General features: G+C 26.5%; 3 protein-coding genes across 9 annotated transcripts in view; 2 read left to right on the top strand and 1 right to left on the bottom strand.

The window, feature by feature from the left end:
• The first annotated feature begins 6,646 nt into the window (after positions 1-6,646).
• On the top strand, positions 6,647-8,452 carry LOC114127193 (regucalcin-like). Its single transcript, XM_027991372.2, has 6 exons — positions 6,647-6,712; positions 6,778-6,968; positions 7,048-7,248; positions 7,437-7,661; positions 7,751-7,863; positions 7,936-8,452. The coding sequence occupies exons 1-6, from the start codon at positions 6,678-6,680 to the stop codon at positions 8,182-8,184; spliced, it is 1,014 nt and encodes a 337-aa protein (XP_027847173.2). The 5' UTR covers positions 6,647-6,677; the 3' UTR covers positions 8,185-8,452.
• Positions 8,453-17,616: 9,164 nt separating this feature from the next.
• On the top strand, positions 17,617-19,968 carry LOC114127284 (uncharacterized). Its single transcript, XM_027991477.2, has 5 exons — positions 17,617-17,779; positions 17,884-18,045; positions 18,115-18,144; positions 18,219-18,302; positions 19,589-19,968. The coding sequence occupies exons 1-5, from the start codon at positions 17,710-17,712 to the stop codon at positions 19,654-19,656; spliced, it is 414 nt and encodes a 137-aa protein (XP_027847278.1). The 5' UTR covers positions 17,617-17,709; the 3' UTR covers positions 19,657-19,968.
• LOC114127237 (tachykinin-like peptides receptor 86C) overlaps positions 19,514-21,516 on the bottom strand; it is a 110,913-nt gene continuing 108,910 nt past the window's right edge. For 3 of the 7 annotated variants that reach the window (XM_027991428.2, XM_050201208.1, XM_027991437.2), the window contains 2 exons: positions 21,098-21,233; positions 19,514-19,772 (listed from right to left, as the gene is read on the bottom strand). In XM_027991428.2, coding sequence (XP_027847229.1) covers positions 19,706-19,772; positions 21,098-21,233 — 203 coding nt within the window. In that variant the 3' untranslated portion in view covers positions 19,514-19,705. Of the gene's footprint in view, positions 19,773-21,085; positions 21,267-21,516 lie in introns of those variants that run through there. The other 4 variants (XM_027991444.2, XM_027991451.2, XM_027991441.2 and 1 more) reach the window with 4 other exon arrangements.

Raw genomic sequence — 21,516 nt, 5'->3', positions numbered from 1 at the left:
AAATTGGACCTAGGATTTTAGATTAGGTGACTATAATGGATATTATGTTAAATTTGAATACACTGATACCTATATCATTATATACGAAAAACGATTTTGAACAAAGATGATTTGTTAGCTTATTAAGATGTATATTTGTCAATGGGTGGTGAAGAAGTTGGTTAATGTTTTAATGACCTGAATACCCCAAAATTTAATTATGTACAGAAAATGGCAATTTAAACAACTATAGTGTATGTTTCAAGTTTCTACGACTAGTAATTTTTAACTATAACAAAAATCTAAAATTATTTGATAGTAAATCGTTATTTCACGCTTAAAAGAGTTGAGAAATTTTTTTTTTAATTGGCCAACTCTCAACTTCTTTTATAATTGTTGTAAGCTAAACTTATCGAAAACCTTGTACTACATTTTCAATTCTTAGCTACTTACACAAAATTGCTTACATAATACACATTTTTAATATAAAATAACTTGCAAGTATTCATGATTTTGAAAAATTTTTGTCAATGTTTGAACTCCAAACGCTAATAAAAAAAAAAATTGTAACTTACTTAATTTTTTTTTAACTACAATAAGAATAATTAATAAGAAACTTTATAATACAATTTTCATATTTTTTTATCGATATTACAAAAAAAAACTTAAAATAGTTGATTGTTTCTAACGCATTCAATTTTCTAAAGTTAAAATTTATATTTGTGTGGACGTTGCTCTAAGTCAGGGATCACCAATTAATACTTTCCGTGGGCCACATTAAGAATTCAGAAAATTTTTGAGGGCCATAAAAATTCGAAGTACATAATATTTATTATAGTATGTCGATTAGGTTAGGTTACATATTAAATTATTGGCTTTTTCTCTCCATGTCTGCGAGCCGGTTAAAATTCATCCACGGGCCGGTTGCGGCCCGCGGGCCGCCATTTGGTGACCCCTGCTCTAAGTAGAGTGGCGTGGGCAAAGTAGAGCAATTGGAAATATGGCGGGGGAATACGAAATAGTTTTTGCATTGTTCCGGGATTCGAACAGGTGACTGCGGCGCGTCATAGCTAACCGCTGTAACTATTGTACCACACGTCCAAACTGTCCCATAATTTTATCTTATATTAATTTTTTCTTGTAGAGGAAATGAAAAAGATTACTGCAATACATTTAGCTGGCTAGACTATAGTTTGAACGTAAAACGTCCAATTTGGGACGTAATTAGATATATGCCTAGGTATATAAAAGGTATTAGTTGTTTATATTTTTAGATATTTTAGTTTCCTTTGTAATTGAATTACTAATCCATGTTCTTAGGCGCTGCTTTATTATAAAAGTGAAACAGTTGTAGATTCTCCTAGTTTAATTACAATTAATTTTAAATTAACGTTTACAAACTAAATTTGAATAATATAGAAGGCAAAGAAATCGTGAAAGTAGAGTTTAATGTGTTTAAACCAGTGCTGCAGGAGTAAACTTGGTGGTATCGAGTGATAAATGTGACCCATAAATAATAAAAGGTCCGTAAAGATATCATTTTGCAAACCTAAACATTTTCATAAATTTAAACTGTTATTCTTAATGAATAATGACTTTTGAAGGTATACGTCATGTAATATATATTTTTATACATAATAAGAATCTATACATATTTAAGAAAAAAACATATTCTACTCTAATAATTGTGCACATTAATGTAATATAATACTAATAAGTAATAATTTGCGTGGACCGAAAAATGTCAGTGTTTTATTTTATAGCATGAACTACAATCATCTTTAGCATAAGTCACGAATTTGCAAAAAAAAAAAAAACCACCGAGTGATCGTCAAATATCTATTCTGATGAATTAGTGCCGAATAAGAAAATATATTCTATGAAAGCATATTTACTAAGCAGTACGTAAATACAGGGTGATTTTTTTTATCATGAACCAGTCAATATCTCGGTAAGTACTTGGAATTTCGAAATAATTTTTGTTTAAAATTTCTAGGTTTTATTGCTTTACACTGTGTTATAATTATGATGATCTTAACCGCCTCCACCCTTATTAGATAAAATACTATCAACTTTTGATTTTCAAATAAAAATAGAAATACCTATTTTTGATGACGAAAATCTATGAACATATTAAAAAATAAAATAATTTTAACGTTTACAGTATTTAATTTGAGTAATCCGTTTGTGACTTAAAAACGTTTAAATATTCATTCACTTTGCTGCTACCGGGTAGTTTATCAAACCCAAAAGTAAAAACCAGAAGTTAGAACAAAATTTTATGTCGATTTAATGATATCCATAATGACCATAACCGATAAGAACTAATAAGTATAATAATGGTCATACTAATCGGACCTTCCTATCCTATCATTACCCTGTCCCGAACACTGAGTTTAATCTCTATTCTATTATAGGATAGGAATAAATATAAATTGCCCAGGAGCAGTAAATTGAATGAATATTTAAACGTCTATAAGTCGCAAACGGATTACTTAAATTAAGTTGAAAAATAAGTTTATATTATTAAAAAAAATTGAATGTATTCGGAACAGGCTTTTATGCGTGTCAGCTTATAAAACAAACAAAATTGATACATCTTTTGAGTGCAACTAGCTGAACATTTTAATATCGAGTTACGTCATGTAAAGAGAGGAAAATGTATTGATTTAGCTCTACAAATTACTCAATTCTCAAATTGACTGTCTAGAATTGCTAAGTTGAATACCATTGAACGTCTCTTGTTTTAAAACTTGTGTAATTATCAAGTATCACAACATTCTTTACAAATACTTATGCCAAAATCACTGTCTTTTTGCTTAAAATGTAACATTATTAGATACAGGAAATTCACTTAAAATTTTGATTTTTTTCATTGATTATCTAATCTAATCTATATTATAGTCTGTAATATAATCATTAATCATAATTATTCATAATTATTTATTATTATTATCTTTTAATTATCTATGCATTTTAAATTATTCTGTAGGTTAAATAACTTTAACTCTTATGTATGTAGTATGTTGTTGTATTGTATCAACTGTATTAAGCTCTTAGTGAGTGTTATTAATTATCATTGAATAAACCAATAAACAAATATTTAAATGAATAATAACGAGTTTAGCTATAGCAACGGTTTTAGTTTTTTTGTCATAGATAATAATTAAAAAAAGTATTAGGTTTTATAAAGGGACTTGAAACTTTTTCCCATTATGTGTCTATATATTTTATATACTATTTTCAAAATACTTAGACTAATATAATAGATAGTAATAATTATTATATAAAAGATGCAATTTGTTTTAATCGAAAATCAGTTAAATCTATGTATTAATAATAGAAAAATAAATAACACCCTAAAAATATCCTATATTAATAATTATCTTTTACCTATTATAAATATACCTAGCTATACATAATTTTATTGATTCATCGAATATGATAATTTTTAAAATCATTTAATACAAACTGTAGCTATAAACGTTATTTATTGTAAAAAATTATAAGAAGGAATACGTGTCAATATCAGTGTAGTATTTAAATTATGCATTTTTATTTCTGTGCATCTATCAATACGGGACATAAAAAATAAAAATTATTAAAAAATAGCCTTGGGGTGGTTATGTCAATATAATTTGTCTTCATAAATAATTGGTACTATATTTTGGAAAAAGGAATTTACTATGCAAAATCATTAAGACTAAAATATTTGAACTTTTGAATTTGAAAAATTGAAAACATGTTAGTTATTCAAACTTCATCGTGTTTGCTAAGTTTGTTTTGTTATTCGTTTCACGTTTTTCGACGGGATTTGAACGCTTTTCATGCGGTATAGCGTAAATGTTCACTGAATATGAAATAAACATGTATAATACAATAATAATTTACAAAATTAATTTTTATATGCTATTAAAGTCATGTAGTACATTAGGTTAGGTACTAACTGTTCTCATACACTTCGTCGCTTATAATAAATAACTTCTTATATAGAACTTTTAAAACTTATTTCATCATTAACTGATATTGTGGACATTGTCTACCCCCGCATCGCTCGCTTACGCTATTACTTTGTTTTCGCTTAGCGTTCTTTCAGACTTTTCATCGACTCTTAAACAGATGCCCTTGATTAAAACTTAGCTCATATAGTCTTATGAAATAAAATAAATTTAAGTTTAAGTCATTTATGTGATAGTAGAAATAATTTTATAGTATTTTAATTTTAATTCCACATACATTTATGTCAAGTATTATTTATTATATAAGGTAATTAGTTATAGTTCGTACTACTTATACGATGCCGTCAAAATATTGGTGTAGTCTTCTGTACATTTCTTATTGCAGATGAACTTTTATATAAATTATTGACATTGTATTTATACATCTATATCTAATAATGTGTAGCTGTCTACAATATCTATTTTTTATTTATTATTATATCAATGGATTAAATATTCGTGAATATATGCTCTATTTTCTCATCTAAAGATTTTAAAGTATTTATTTTTTCTTTTCACTTTGGGGAGGACAAAACTGATTATAGGCCATCTATTTTCTGTCACAGTAAGAAGATTAAACGGGACGTCTTCCGGAAAGTTTGTCTATCTCACATTGATACCTATGCATTATTAGAGGTAATACTATACTTTTGATGCGGTTTGTATGCTTTTAGTGTTTATATACGTCGGAAAAACTTCTGTATAGGACGTTTCAACAATAGCATTTTGTATGAAATAAATAATTCAACATTTTATAATATTTTTTAGTAATAATTTTATTGAAATATTTAAGCAGAAAATACAAAATCAATCACAAAAGAATATTATTTTTTTGAAACAACTAGTACATAAAATGTCCTAAATGATAAGATAACATGCTATGTCTATTTAAAAAAAAAAATTATTACTTAAAATTATTACTTTGATTGATTCAAAGTTTGTAACTTTTTAAATAAATGTTTATTATAGTCTATAGGTTAATATTTAAACATTTATTTGTGTATTTTTGTATTTCTATGTTACAGTCCAACATATTTTATGTACAGTCCTGTAAAGATGTGTATAATTATCTGAAATTGAATGGTTTAGTAAATAGTTTATTTTATTTTGTAACAGCTATAATTTTTATTAGGATAATAGGATAATTATTCTCTAAGGATTTAATAATCAAAATGTTATGGAAAAGAGAAAAGCTTGCTAAATTGAAAAAAACCGCTCTGATGTAGTTGTAGAATGTACTTTGTTATTGAGTTTATCATTGTTTATGATGATTGATGAACAACGATTATGAATGGGATGGTGTATCAACCGATATTTCTAAGGGTATTTTATTTTATATATATTTTAATATTAATAACAACTAATAAGTAATAAGCTATATGTATGGCAAACTAATTTTTGAAAATTACGTTTATTAAATAATAATTATTATTATACTACTATTATAGCTGTCGCCTGTCTGTCAGTTATTAACTTATAAATTATAACTGTAGAAATAGGTTATTGGTTAAACATTTTATTTTAATGTAAATATTTTGAAATGTTTATTGTGTTTATTACTTACTATAGGTATAGTGAATAAAAATATAAGTACGTAATGGAAAAAAGTTTCAATTCCATACAAATGACATTTTTGGACTAATAATGTTATTATTTTTTTTTAATATTCACATTCATTTTGTATAAATGTATACTTATACCAATCTAATTTTATTCAGTATTTAAAATGTTTTTCTAATTAGTACAAAATAATTCATATAATATTTTCATTAATTTGATAAATTTTGTTTTTTGTTCACTCTAATTATTTTTAAAAATACTAGGAATTTTTAGTTTTGATTCTTCAAAATACAAATTAGATCCAATTTTCTATTAGAAGAAACCATTGTAAAAAGAAAAAAAATGTATCATTAAAAATCCAGCGTATTGATTAATCCACTTAGAATCTAAGTATTTTAAATATCAGGTGATCATTAAATAAAATATTATACAGAATTTAAAATATAAAATGGATGTTATTTTCCACGATTCATGAATATTTCTGCCCAATGGCCAATTGTAATCTATAATTATATAAAAAAAAGCTAATCTCTCACTGAAGTAAGTACAACTGCAGGTACCTATTTTATATTTAATTGTGTAAAATAGATTATTCATAAATGGTCTAATTTTAAAAACATTATTATCTTGTGATATTGTTTATGTTTTTATATTGAGGTATAGTGTATAATTGACTTAGTACATTATGAAAATATTAAAAATTATAATTTGTTTTGTCTATAGAAACGACTTTAGAAATCTTCATGGTTATATATTAATTAATTAAATTGTTCTAGATTTATAAACTGTGTACCTTCATAGTTCCATTTATATTGCTTTCACACTTATTCGACATACCTAAATATTATTGGTAGTTTACAAGGTAACTGCGGATCGATAAAAGTGTTCAAATCAAACCCGCAACGTTATTATCTGAATATAATTTTTGGGAATTCGTTCCTTGTGGAAACGAATACGATGCGCGTATTATAGTGTCGCCATGTTAATTTAAATACTCTCCAACAGACCGTCAAGTCATTAGCAAACCACAAGGTAATTAATATTTATTATTCTTGTACTAACTACCAGTATGCCACGAGAATATATTATAATATTATAGACAATTTATAGTTGTACATTTGCACTAGTGGTTCAGTCACGATGTCGATTCTCAAGTGTAATGTTGTGCTCCTAAGGTAGTGAACTATTCGTCTGTACTTACCGAACAGTTTGAATTTTTTTTATTTTTTTTTTTTTTTAGTTTGATGGTGGCCATGACATATGGCGCTGTTAATTATAATGGTGCGTCGATCAGGGAAGTGGCCGACGATGTGATGGTGCACGGCGAAGGGCCGTTTTGGGATCACGAGAACAACGTCTTGTATTTCGTCGATATTTCTCAGCATCGTGTTTACAGACTTTTTGAAAACCATTTAGAATATGTTCAATTAGGTTAGTATTTATATTATAAAGATTTTTAGGAGATTTTATTGTATATTATACTTATTTATTTTTTTTTTATGCCTATTAGACACTGACGTGAGTTTTGTGATCCCAGTCCGTGGACAACAAGGCCTGTTTGTCATTGGATTGGGCACTACGTTGGCTAGTCTCCGATGGAATCTTAACGAGAAAACTAATGAAGTCGTTAAGCTGACCACTGTCGACAGCAATAAACCAGGCAACCGATGGAACGATGCAAAAGCAGATACCAACGGGTACTTGTGGGCTGGTAAGTAAATATAATAACGATCTGGTGCGTTAAATTTACTAAATAAAAATTAATATACAGTTTTAAATTAAATATTTCATTTTTATTTCCAAAATGTCCGTACTTAAAAACAATCGTAACCCCGCGGGATTATTATGTACGATGTCATTTTCTAATTGTAAAATAAAGTGAAACAAAAATTGTGTCAGGCACCATGGGATTCGAAGACGCCGCTGGAAATATTCCCCCGGGACGTGGAACTTTGTACAAGCTTAATGACACCAGTTGTTTTGAAAGCCTAGAACCCGTCTTACCTGGTGTTTCTGTTTCCAACGGGCTGGCGTGGAATGGCGACAGTACAAGGATGTATTACATAGATTCGCCGACCAAGCAAATAGCGGTTTTCAACTATAATCCTGATACGGCTTCTATTTGTAATAATTTTTTTTTGATTCACTTAACTATGTTTTATTAGTCCAAAAATAATGTTTGCCAAAAACGATTTATTTCAATTTTTCAACAGCGAACCGGAAAACGTTCTACGATTTTAAGTCGAACAATATACCGGGTGTTCCGGATGGTATGACGATCGACGTTAACGGTGATCTCTGGATCGCTAACTATGATGGTGCTCAGGTAAAACTCTGATTTTTTTTTTGGTGTTAAAATAATTTGATTTTTCATACAAATCACCTGATGAATTGGTAGGTACTGCATGTGAGTGGTACCAGTGGAAAGTTGTTGGGAAAGTTAAAGATTCCCGCCGAAAAGGTTTCATCTGTCACGTTTGGTGGACCACAGATGGACAAGCTATATGTAACGACAATTAGTCGCGGAGTGACACCAGAAAAATTCCACGAGTATCCGATGACGGGAAAGGTGTTAGAAGTATCTGGTCTCGGAGTCAGAGGTACAAAGAATAATCGAATACGTGAAAAGTGTTTTCGACCGTCGTAAATATTTAGTATAGTGAGCAAAAAGTGATTTGAATTTTATTAAACATGACCTCGTCGTACAAAAAATAATCCATATTCGTCGTTTGATACATATTTAATATCTAATTGTATTTTAATTATTATCTTTGTGATTTTGATCGTGACTGTTATGGAACCATGATTAAAGTTTAATTTTCCAATGTACATTTACACTGTAACCACCATTTGAATGTTAGTGTACAATACTATACACTTATATTGAGTTATAAATAAATAAAATTATTGTTTGACTTTGTATTTATAAATAATATTTTATACATTTACTAACAAAATTAATATACCTCTGTATTAACTATACCTCATTTGCCACTTGTTAGAAAATGTAATATATTGTTATATTTAAATAATAAATATATAACTGCGTGTATTTAGGTATAGATAAAATATTAATAATGTGTTAGATATTTTGAAGTCAAATTTACATTTATACACGTTTTTAACAAGGTATAATATTGATAAAATAATTTCTATATATTGATATTTTCACTTATTCACTGAACTATAATAGAAGTATATGTTTGTTATAGTTAATATTATATTGGTTATATTCATAGACCTTATATTACTAGTCTATGGCTATAATTTAAGTGATAAACATATCACAATGTATTTCCTATTAAAGGTGTAGCACGAAATATTTCAGTCCAGTGACCTCGGATTGATAAGGGGTTTCCGAGGGGAGATATAAAATACAGAAATACACTTTTTTTTAATGATTTTCAAATTTGGAAAGTTAAGTGAGTACATGCTTAATACAACTTAAATTTTTTTAAGCACCAATAAGTATTTTTAATACTAAATTCAGATGGATCGAATTTTTTAAAGTTATTTTGACCTCATAGCTCTAAAACCAAAATTGATTGACAACCAGCTAATGTTTTAATTTAAATTATTGCATTTTTCAAAGAATTATCCTATGATTTTACAAATTTAATGTCCTCGCGATTCCACCTAATATTTTTGACTCGATGAATTGAAATTAAAACATTAGTTCGTCGTCATTTAATCAATTTTTGTTTTAGAGTCACAGTTAAGAGGTCAAAATAACTTAAAAAAACCGATAAATTTTATCTGTCCGAGATTTTAGGACTAAATTCTATAAGAATTTCGTATTGAAAACACCTGTTGCTATTTAAAAAAATGCAAGTTGTACTGCGCATGCGTACACTTGAAGAACTAAAATTGTAAATCATCAAAAACTGTGTATTTTTGTATTCTGTATCTCCTCCAAGAAACATTAATTAATTCGAGCAGTAGCGGATTTTCAAAAATTTTCTGGGGGGGGGTCCTGTGTTTATGTATGTATACTAGGGTCAGACTCTTTGTATGAATTATTTTATAAATATGAATAAATCAGTATCCGCTACTGAATTCGAGGTCACTGGACTGAAATATTTCATGTTACCTTTAAAAGGAAACACACTGTATAAGCAATATCCATAGGCGATTAGGGTGTAATGATTTATGTATGTACTAAGAAAAATAAATGAGAACATTTTTAAAAAGTGTATGTAAAAATAATAGTTTAAGTAATTGTCAATTGTATTTTTATAATACACTAAACTAATGTGTGGACATTGAATAATAAATAACCCGTTTATGTTTTGACGGTTTATTGTATGTTATTAGTTAAACAAATTGTCGATAATTATCAGAATATGAATAACCTTGTATTATGATACCTATCATAATATGATGTTATGTAACTGATGTTTCATATTTTTTACAAATGCAATAACTCTTTTCCTATTCAATATATTATTTTAGTTTTTTTTTGTAATGATTTCTAGAGTTCTGCGTTATAACTTATGTAAGTTATATTTTATTTATTTATTTTTAATTTTTTTTTTTTTTTTAATCCAAGATCGCTAATTTTATAAATAAGTTTTTAAAAACAATTTTGGCGTTTAAAACTTTGAATTAGGTTCAGTCATTAATGTTTAAATATTTTTCAAAGTTTGTTAAAAATCAAATTTATTTCTTACTAATTAGTGTTACTGCAGTAGTCGATTTTCAATTATTTAAGAAAAAAAAAATTTATTATTAATAGTGGGCGTATCACCACTTAATTGGGTCGACCGACTGACTATAGAGTTACCATTTCTCCACAATTTATTTTATATTTTTGTTAATTATTTTATATTGTTTTCATTTTTACAATTTTACAGTAATCGTATATTGTGATTTGCATATATAGGTTAGGTATATATATATAGTATATACTAGTAAAACATGTATGTACATGCAATATGAATAATAAATAAAAATAAATAAATAACATATTAAAAACGATTTTTTTTTGTACACAAAAAATGTTATTTATATTATAATACGGTGTATCAAAAGTAATTTTTATAGCAATGAACCAAAATAATTAAAAATACTATGACAGGATATAGATGGATAAGAAAATGAGGAATGAAAACTGATGGCGCTTGTGAAAATTTAACTATAATGGTGACTGGTTATCTCTCTATTATCGTTTACTGCAGCCGGTCTCAGGTGGTTGAGTGCGACTTTGGACATGGGGTTGTGGACGCGTGACGACCGTGGTCGACTGGTGATGACGGCACGACAGCGAGAGCGACTCGTGTGCGATGTCGCGCACTTGGACGGGATAGCGGCGGTGGTGGGTGATGATGGAAACTCGGGCGAGTGCAAGTGCACTTGCAATAGAGTGCAACGGTTGGAACGGATAGCAGCCGGCCCCTCGTGCTAGTGGCCGACGGGATTCCGGGGTGAAAAATTTAATGATAAAAAAAATTTATCATTTTCCTCGGCCGGTGCATCGGAATCTGTTTCCGCGAAACATAAGATCCGTCATCAGCTTTGTGAAAGGCGCCGGAGTTGATATTCTCTCCTCTGTACAATCTATATCACTTTCACTATCATTCGAAGTCTTGGCTGAAATGTAATCCATAACTACTATTTATTTATGTTTACTATAGATAAAAAAATGTTTGGATATTATGTGATTTGAATTTCGAACATACTTATAAATGTTGTAACTTATAACACTAACATTATATTATTTTTATTGTAATATTGCAGTATAAAATGTATATTACATACAATTTAAATCAAATAATTCGTTTTGTTTAAATAATCTAACTTAAAAATTATACTTAACGGAGTAACACGGATGTAATTAGATTGATCACGGTTATATTCATACTGTGGTTTATGACCTTCAGTGGTAAATGGTAATGATTCGCTGACAAGCATGCTGAAAATATATTGTTATTAGGTGTGCAAGAATATAATAATTACTTTTAACGCATAATTTTTTGTTATTATAACATTATTGTTTTATATTTTTATTTTACAAGTAGGTAGAAGCAATAAATTGTAATAAGAACGAAAATACGGTCGATTTAACATGCCTGAGTCACCGTAAGTATTTACTTGAGTCAAAATCTATAAACCGCGACGATAGAATTATTACTGTTGTATTAGTGATTTCTGCCAGGCATACTATGTACCACCATATTTCACAACATTCTTACTCTCTATACCGCGAACATATGAATAAGAAATCCATTACAATTTGCGATCTATTTTTTTTCTTAAATTTTCAATATAACTTGGCAAGCAGCTGTAAAATTTCAAGATACCTAATATAAAACTATTATATAATATCATATTGAAATACGACTAAATGTCGATAATGTCTGCGATTGCCAGCAACGTCTCAATGTTATCTGTGACGATTCGCGATCTTCATTCACTATTGTAATAGGATGATCTTCGAAGATTGCCGAACAACACTTAAAAACACCGCGACTGCATCTGATCGCCGTCACGTAAATAATATATATTATATAGAATACTCGAAAAAACGAGGTCCGGCTCCGGACGTGACCAACGACGCGGTCTGCTCGACAACCACGCTAGCGTTTTAGTAATCCCATTCACATCCATTATACAACGCATTCGTCGCAATTCGTTTGCCACTTTTTTACGTGCTCGTCCGTAACGGACGTACACATAGCTACATATAAGATATTATTATATGTTGTCCCGAACAACTCTGACCCGAACGATGTTCTGCAATCCAGCTGTCTTTCCAATATTCGTCTGACACAAAATCCGTTCAGTTTTGATCGGCCGTAAAAAAATAAAAAAGGATTAAAGTTTGGGTAACCGCTTAACCGCACAGTAGATGTCGAATGTGCCTCGTAAATCGTAATTTAGCTAGTCATTATAATTCATAATGTGTTCAATTTTAATTCACTGATACGAAAAGCGTTTTTAAAAGTAGACTGTCTGCTTAAATTACTAAGAATAATTGCAGATTATAATGTATAATGTATGTATATTGTATTTTGCAATAAAAGTAATTTATTTTATTATTAGTAATGCGGTAAGTTGAATCTTTGTGAAAACATAACATTTGGAAATATTATTGTGTGTAAATATAATGATATTATAGGTGCGGTAAAAGTTTCTAGTTCCTATGATTAATATTTTTTAATTACAATAAAATAACTAAAATTGTAGTTCTTTGTTTAAATGTCTATTAATCTCATCTTAATTTGAACTCAAAATGTTTTTACAAAAAAAAAACCTATTTTTATAAATTAGTCATACCTACAATGAAGTACATGCGAGGAACTTAGCGTTATATTTTCAAGCCTTAGCTTTAAAAATTTAATTTAGTAATATTTAATAAATCATGCAAGTCATTAAGATTCTATACTTAGTTCAAGTAAAAATTAAAAACGACCTAAGTCACTTACACCAAATCTACCACTGGTTGTTTATCTCGCTTGTAAGTCTCGATGAAAAGTGCACGAGGTGAACTCAAGTTATATAGTTACCTGCACCTGTAGCAGTATAGCAGCTGCGTTGCGATCGATTGACGGATGTGCTGTGGAAGGTTGGCAGGCAAGAAATTTATGAAAATATGCTTCAACCCCCTTCAATATAACATTTATGAATAATGAGATTTTTTTTGTTATTTTTTGCAACTGACACGTAATATAAAAACTACGCGTGTTATAAACATTGTATAGCTACGATGAGCAATTAAAAAGGCAAAAAACTTAATTTATTTTAAATGTGCATATAACAGTCACTATTTCCAATTTTTTGAAACTACTTATTATGTAGGTATAATTTTTAGATGAAAGTTAAAATATTCATAAATGTATACAATATTCAATGTATTATTTGCATGTACCTATTTTCAATAAATAAGGCAGCGTTTCTCAACTCGAGGGTCGCAATCACTTTAACTATAGAGGTCATATAATTCAAAAATAATAAAAGGTTAATTTTCAAAATGAATATTTTTTATTAAAATTTTTTTTGAATAAAAAAAATACTTATACCTATCACAAGTTTAAATTAGGTATTACATATAGTATTTATAAATGGTATATTTATTTTGGTTGATTAGTTAATGATATGATATTTTTATGGTTCAAATTTGTACTTAATATAAATAGGGGGGGGGGATCGCGAAGTGATTTACCATATTTTATGCCTATTTTGGGGGTTGTAACACTATAAGGGTCGAAAACACTGAAATAAGGTAATAGAAATAGTGATTATACTTGTATATATGAATAATAAGTACTATATAGATACACTCAAAAAAATCACAGTTTCATAATATAATACGTTGCATACATTGTTGTACAATATATAAACTATATAAATATTATATGTATACGGATGCGGAATTTTATAAATTTTCGACATATTTCACTGACATAAATATTATTATAATAAACATATATTATCAAGTATAGTAAATTTATAAAATTTGACAAAAAAATATATAAGCCTGCTGTTTTTGTATTCGACGACTAATTTGTATCCACCAATGTCATAGTTTGTGTGTTCTTTAAACCTACGTCGTCGGCGTTTACGTTTATTACTGAAGCAGCTAAAATGAGTCTAAAATAGTTACATCGTGTAGCAGCTTTTTAATTACTTTTTGGTTTGACAGCAATTATTTATGTATACATGTAGGTCGTAGGACGTAGATATAAAATAATCCATATAGATACTTAAAAAATATGATTACACAATTATTTACCGACGTTGTTAATTTGATATCAATATGGTTTTTTACGTTCTCTGTTGATATTTAATGTCAGTGGTATAATTATTTTTTTTTCAATACATATTTCTTAAAGTCTTACAGACTAACTGTTTGAAATTTATTAATTTTCAGTCCAATAAATTTAAGATGTGGGCGAAATTACCATAATATTTAATTATTAACACTCAAATGTATACCTTGCGCGGTTTAAATAACACCACTGTTTGACGTCCTAAGTAAACTCTTTGAGATTTGAATGTTGTTTATCGTAATAAATAGTCACCTTAAGGAGATTTAATACTGACTGTTTCTGCTTTGTTCAATACACGTAGAATATAAATATTTAGACATGTTCTTTCCCAAATGCACCAATTGATCTAGTGCAGTGATAATAAATTTGAAAATAAATTTGAATTTGTTATTAAGTCTACTTGACATTGATTATCGCACACTTTTGATCTTATCACCTTAAATTTAAAAAAAACTGGTCTTACTATAAAATTTAAATTTGTTTTCAATTTTGTTATTGATTCATTAGATTAATACTAGTCTAAATTTATAAGTTCCACGTGTGTTATACAGACAGAAACAGTTGTTACCGTATCCTTTTAATTATGGTGATAAATCTACAAACAAATTGATTGGAAATGTTGAAATAATATCGTATTCTTACACATGCACTTTTTTTCATCTATTTATTTCAACTAAATTGTTGCTTTACGATTTATATAAATATTATATCCATATGGAATATGATTAAAATTGTATTTAAGTATTGGTTATAGTATCTCTGTTTACATAAATTTGGTTAATCGTTTTTATTTTAAAAACACATTTATTATTAATTATTATTACTATTTACACTATATTAATTATGCATAGGTACCCGAGTAAGATTTTTTTTAATATCCCGATAATTTAAAAATGTATTTAGGTTTTTAATTTTAGTTTTAATAAATTAAACGTTAACATTATTCATTAGCATGTATAGTATACTAAATACCTATACAAACTTTAAGATTTAAACGAATAAGTAAATATAGTATTTTGAATGTATTTTAGTTATTTAATGTAATAATGTCCGATAAAATTGATAGTATGTTTTGACAGCTAATTTATTTAAGACATTTAGTAAAATGTTAAAGTTGATGAAACTTGTTATGTAAACATTTTTTAAATATTTTTATCATTGTTCCTGTCACGAGCAGAACTATAAGATTTCAAAATGTGGATGTTTTTATAAGTACAATATTGTCTATTATATTTAGAATTCAAATGATTCGATACACCAATATGGTTAATAAATTGTTTTTCTTACATTTTGTAAGATTTGAATTATTGAAAAACAGTGATTTAAATATGTTTTTTTCAAAGTGTTTGAACTTTAACTATATACGATGTATCGTATTTTTTAGAGTTATCAATTTATGATTATTTCAACATTGGTTTTTGTATGCTTTACAGTATTAATACGTTAGGTAAATATTAATTTTATGTTTTAAGACTATTTTACTATAACAGCACAATGTTACTCACTTATTTACCATTATTTTTAAATATTAATTAATATAAATTCATAAATTATTTTTACGAACATCAAATACTTGGTGAATAAATAAAGGTTAATTTTATTAATTTGTTAATAAAAAAAAATAATATTTTATAATTATTAAAGTTTATAAATTATCATTATTGATTTTATAGATACCTAACCATAAAACACTATTGAAAAAATGAATGAATACAATGTCAATATTATAAGAGTTTAAAATGAAAAAAATTTTAAATAATATTTTAATATAGGTATAAATAAATTTATGATTTATGTTCTATTGTTATAATTACTTAATAAGATATCAGTGCACTATTTGCTTTCTATCTCCAACCTATCTGCAATGTTTTTTTTTAGGTTAGATAATCAAGAAACTAACAGTGCACTGCCATCATCTTAATAGTAATTCATTGTATTAAAAAAAAGTATAGGTATATTTGTAGTATAAAGTATTTGCTAAGATTGTATTAATTACATTATTATTCAAGATATAAAATGTACGTGATACTTGTTACTAATTGTTACTTGTGAATGTATTCTTAATATTATAATGTAATGATCGTAATAAAAATATGTGTACGTTTCTAACGTAGAAAGGATAAAACGTAATGCTGAATCATTTTGCAGGTTAGTTAGTGTAAATAAACAAACATTGATCATATCATTTGTAAAATGTTTCTGCTTTCGAGCACGTACACAAAAAGGGGTTTTACACATATTCCAAAATAGTTTGTTTTCCTTAATAATAATAATATACACTTATACTTGTAGTTTAAGCCAACCTCAATTTTGCAAATGAAACAGAACTGGAGATCCTAAAATAAACAAATTTTAGTGGGTTTTAGGAATATAAAATACCTAATATCGATGTAATAAAATAATAAAATAATAATATGTTAACACAATTGTTAAAGACTTAAAATATATTTAATACATATTATGCGTTTGTCATATAAAGGAAAATGTAACTAATTTTATTTTAGTTAAATGAAGATGACTAGGTAATTAAAGTGTGATTGTATAAAATGATACATACCTAAATAAACGCAGAAATTTGCTGAGTAGGTTAAATAATGTTTTGAGACTAGAGAGTTTAATATAATATAAAGCTAAACTATGAATATAATTTCTTGTTAAAAATTAGAATTATAGTGTTTTATGGTTTTAAAAGTACGAAATTACTTGCATCAAAAATTACTAAATTTTAATTTTAATTTATTTTTTCATTAAAAACTATTTTTATTTGTTATGCACATTTACTAAATTATTGTATTGAATACCTATAATATACTTTTTGACGTGCAAGTTAAGTTAGTAAAAATTTAAAAGTTCTAAAGTTACTAATTTATACATAGCTTAATAATAAAGTTATATATTGTACTTATATGTATATTGTACATTGTTATTTTAAAGTTTAAAATTTAAACCTTAATTCCTCACTGTTTTACAGCTTGTTTACAATTTGGTGTTAACTAATAATTATTAATGAATATAAATAATTTTAATGATATACAAAGCTGTACACTATTTAGATTTTCGTCAAAGTTACGATTTGAGTTACTTTTAGTAATAATCGTATGCACATTTTGCTAGTATATCATATAGAATTCAACATTTTAATTTTACAGGTAGGATCTTGGAATTGATATAAAGGCACAATCCCTATACTTACGTCATCTGAATGTAAAAGACAATCCAATCGAAGTGGAAATAATGAGTAAATACTCAAAAACAATACGAGATAAACTTGAATCGCGTAACTCTCTCGGGTATAATAGACTTTTTGTCTGTGTTTGATCGCTATGCGTATATATTTATGTTTTTCTTCTTTGTAATATTCCTATAAATTGCAAAGTATTCTACTGAAATCTTTCATTTGAAAAATGAAGCCGTTTAGAGTGTGTTTTTTGTTCATTTGCTATTTAACTATTATAATCATAACATTTGTAACAGGTAAGTATAGTAATGTAGAACAATAAGTATATGTACCATGTAACCTTATTATTATAAGTATATAATTATGCTGTATTAATCTAACCTTTTTTTTATTTTTCAAGAATCCGTCCAAGAAGATAATGTTCTACAATTTAGACCCGTGTCTCCGACTGATCCATCACCTAAGTTTGTTGTATATTGTCCTTTAAAACTTCATTTACGAGAAAGACGTATAGCAAGTACAACCTCCAGCATGGTTACAAAAAGAGGAAATCAATTTAAAAGTGAGTGATTTTATTAGAATGTCAATATCATTGATTATTATATTACTCTCATAATTTTTGTTACTATAGATTTTATGTTGAGCAAGGACACTTCCAAAGGTAAGTCTTTACAATATTTGTTTGAGTTCACATAATTTTAAAATTATAAGATTATAAAAAAATATAAATTACAGATGCGGCTAATCGAGTTCAGAAAGGATCATACATACCAGTAAAATCAAACGGTAAAAGAGACGATTCGACTTCTACTGATTATGGTAAGTAAAAAAAAAAAAAAAATTAAGAACAGGTAGGTAACTATTTTGCTATAAAGTAGGTGTAAAGTATAAGAAAAATGGTTCTAAGCGTAGAAAGTTTGTCAATACATATTAAAAATTATATTTCATGTAATTTACCAATTACCACTACTTATTGGTCTAAAACGTATGAAAAATACTTGTGCTGCGATCTCCTTAAAGTAATTTATTTTACTGTTAATATTATGGTAACCTTAATTTTTTCTGAAAACATTGCATTTATTTTATTATTTTAATATTTAATAATATTATAATAGTAAATATTTATATAATTTATTATTGACATTCATTTTTGGGGGTAGTACTTCCTACGGTAGAATAGTATGAATAGTTTCATGGTTTAAGTAGGTTTTAACTTAAAATTAATATAAAAATATGTTTTGAAAATTCTATTGTGCACCTGTTATAAAATATAATAATTTACGTAAAAGTCTTTAGTCCCCACGAAGAATATTTCTGTTTTATAAAAAAATAATTAAAATTGTTATTCTTCATTTAAATATTTAATTTTATCTAAAATTTTATTTTAAAAGGTCATTAAATTATGTTGTGGATGTATATGCTCAATATTTTTAGTAAAAAAATCATGTCTATGTATCTTTAATATTTTTAAATAGTTTTAATAACAACTTATAAGGAATCTTCAATTACATTTTAAAGCTTTTTGATCCAGTAAAAATGTTTTTATTAACATTTAATACATTTCAAATGTTTATAAATAACTTAAAGAGAGTCGATATATTTTTAAATTATAATATTTATAGAAAATGATAAAAATATTTATTGCAGATTATGATGCAATAGCATCTATAATTATTCGTTTTTAATAACAACAAACTATGAAAATCTTTTTATGAGATATTGGCAATAAGAATTCATCAAAAAACCTTATATTTAGTTAAAAAAAAAAAAAAAAAATAGTATACTCTAAACATTTTAGAAAATTTCGATTACAAAATAATTTGAAAACTGTTGTGAATTTGACAATATTTTTCAAAATATTATCTTCAAACTTAATAAAAAATTATTGTTGACTTATTCGTATGCTCAATATTTATAAAAACAACTTATGAGGAACCTAACCAACATGTGTTAATTTACCTGTTTTGTATATGCTTAAAACTATCTTTTAAAATGTTTTCATGGAAGTCTAAAATAAATAAACAAATAAATAAATAAATATATATATATATATTTTATCGACATAACATTATTATTTAACAAAATTATTTTTAAATATTTTATAGATATTTACACGGAACCAAGTGACATGGACATTTTTCAAAAATGGCTGTCGTCGTATTATTTACAATAGGTCTTGGATTTTCAAAAATAGGATCTTCATTCAATATTCATCACCAACATCATTGATTATAGATAAGCTTCTGTGAAGAAAGTTTTCTAGTTTTTTGTAGTTTCTGAAGTCTAGAACTAGTAAAATATGTATTAATTGATTTATATTCAAATTAAAATAAAAATAGTAAAACAAAGTTTGTTCTGTTATAGTAGTAGTACCAATAGTTATTTATAAATATTTAAAATATTATTATGTACTCATAAAAGTGCATATTTAATAGTTTTTATTAAAAATAATATATAATATTTGAAATAAATGATATGATCATTATTTTGTTTTTTTATTGATAAAATCATTATTATTTAAAAAAAAATGTAATAGATGTTTGTAATATTCGTATTACTATTTATGATTGGTGACTGTTTATTATCGTAAAATGTTGGGTATAAGTAAGTATTAAATGAAAAGTTAATTAAACATAAGTTTTAATTTTTAATATTTTAAATACTTGTGTTATGAAGTATACCAACATATTTCACTCGGTTGTTCAATAAATAAAAGTATTTTTTGATTTAATATTTATATAAGTATATATTTATCATTTTTTTTTTTATTGAGAGAGTTAGATTATTATGTCCGTTTATTTATTTTAGCTAAATACCTAATATATATTATTGTAATAGAAAACATTGTTTGGGGCATCTCATATAACTTTTGAAAATTGTTTTTCACGTCAAGTGTTAGTACCTACTTATTACTTATAATCTAAAATATTAAATTTCAAATATAATGTAATAATAATAATATTTTATTGAAAAAATTAAAGGATATGGAGTTGAGGATATTTTCTTTTATTATACCTACATGATAGTGATTGAAGTTAAAAAATCACTTTCAATAATGTATTTATAATTTATCTGTATAGCATATAATGTGTATTAAATGGCAATACTATAAAATAAACATCAGAAATGTTGAGACTATTGATTCAAAATTTTGCAAGCTCAATGTAAATGAAGATACACAAAATATATTCAATACATTACTTGTAATTCTGTATTAAATTTGTATACCACGCCAAAAATGTAATAATAAGAATTTTTCTATATAACTATGTCGTATCTCAACGAATTAAAAAAGTTAACACGTTATTTAATGTTCTATTTCAGGTCTATTGAATGTAATTTAGTTTTAACCTAAATTAGTTGGTACAAAAATAATATAATTTTAATTGATCATTATATTTTATGTAATAAATAATAAGAAATTTTATGGCCATTGTTATACTGTTTTTCTAACTTATTATGACAAAGACATAGTTGTAATAATGTTTTTATTGAGCTCTGACAGGCATTCAATTTAATAATACATTTTTGTTATCTTTTGAATTTTTGATAATGACGTGATTACTGATTACTTTATAAACTTTGAAGTGTATTATTCGCACCTTGTGTTTTACCTTTGAATCACCGTTGTTTCTTGATTATTTCGTGTTTTTGGAGGATGACGTACTACTTCGCTGTAGCCTCTGGGTAGACATAATACTTGGGTTTCTGGTGGACGTCGTAAGTGTTGGACTCCCAACGATACTGGACCTGGTTAATCGTTCCACTATAGAATTTCAAAAGCTACTTAACTACAAAATGGTCGTATCTCTATGTAGAACGCCAATGGCAAAAAACGAAAAATAATTTAAAATAAATTTAAGTAAATTAAATAAGCCATATCATTTTTTAAATAATAACTCATTAAGTTAAAAAAATAATAGTGTAACTTATGTCATACTATTGCGTTCTAGAATAAATAATTTTATCTAATTTTAATTTGATTTATTCAATACATTAATAATAATAGTACACAGGTAATTAATTTATAGTA

The sequence above is a fragment of the Aphis gossypii genome, chromosome 2 (genome assembly GCF_020184175.1).
Source record: "Aphis gossypii isolate Hap1 chromosome 2, ASM2018417v2, whole genome shotgun sequence".
Lineage (NCBI taxonomy): Eukaryota > Metazoa > Arthropoda > Insecta > Hemiptera > Aphididae > Aphis > Aphis gossypii.
This window is presented reverse-complemented; position numbering and strand designations above follow the sequence as displayed.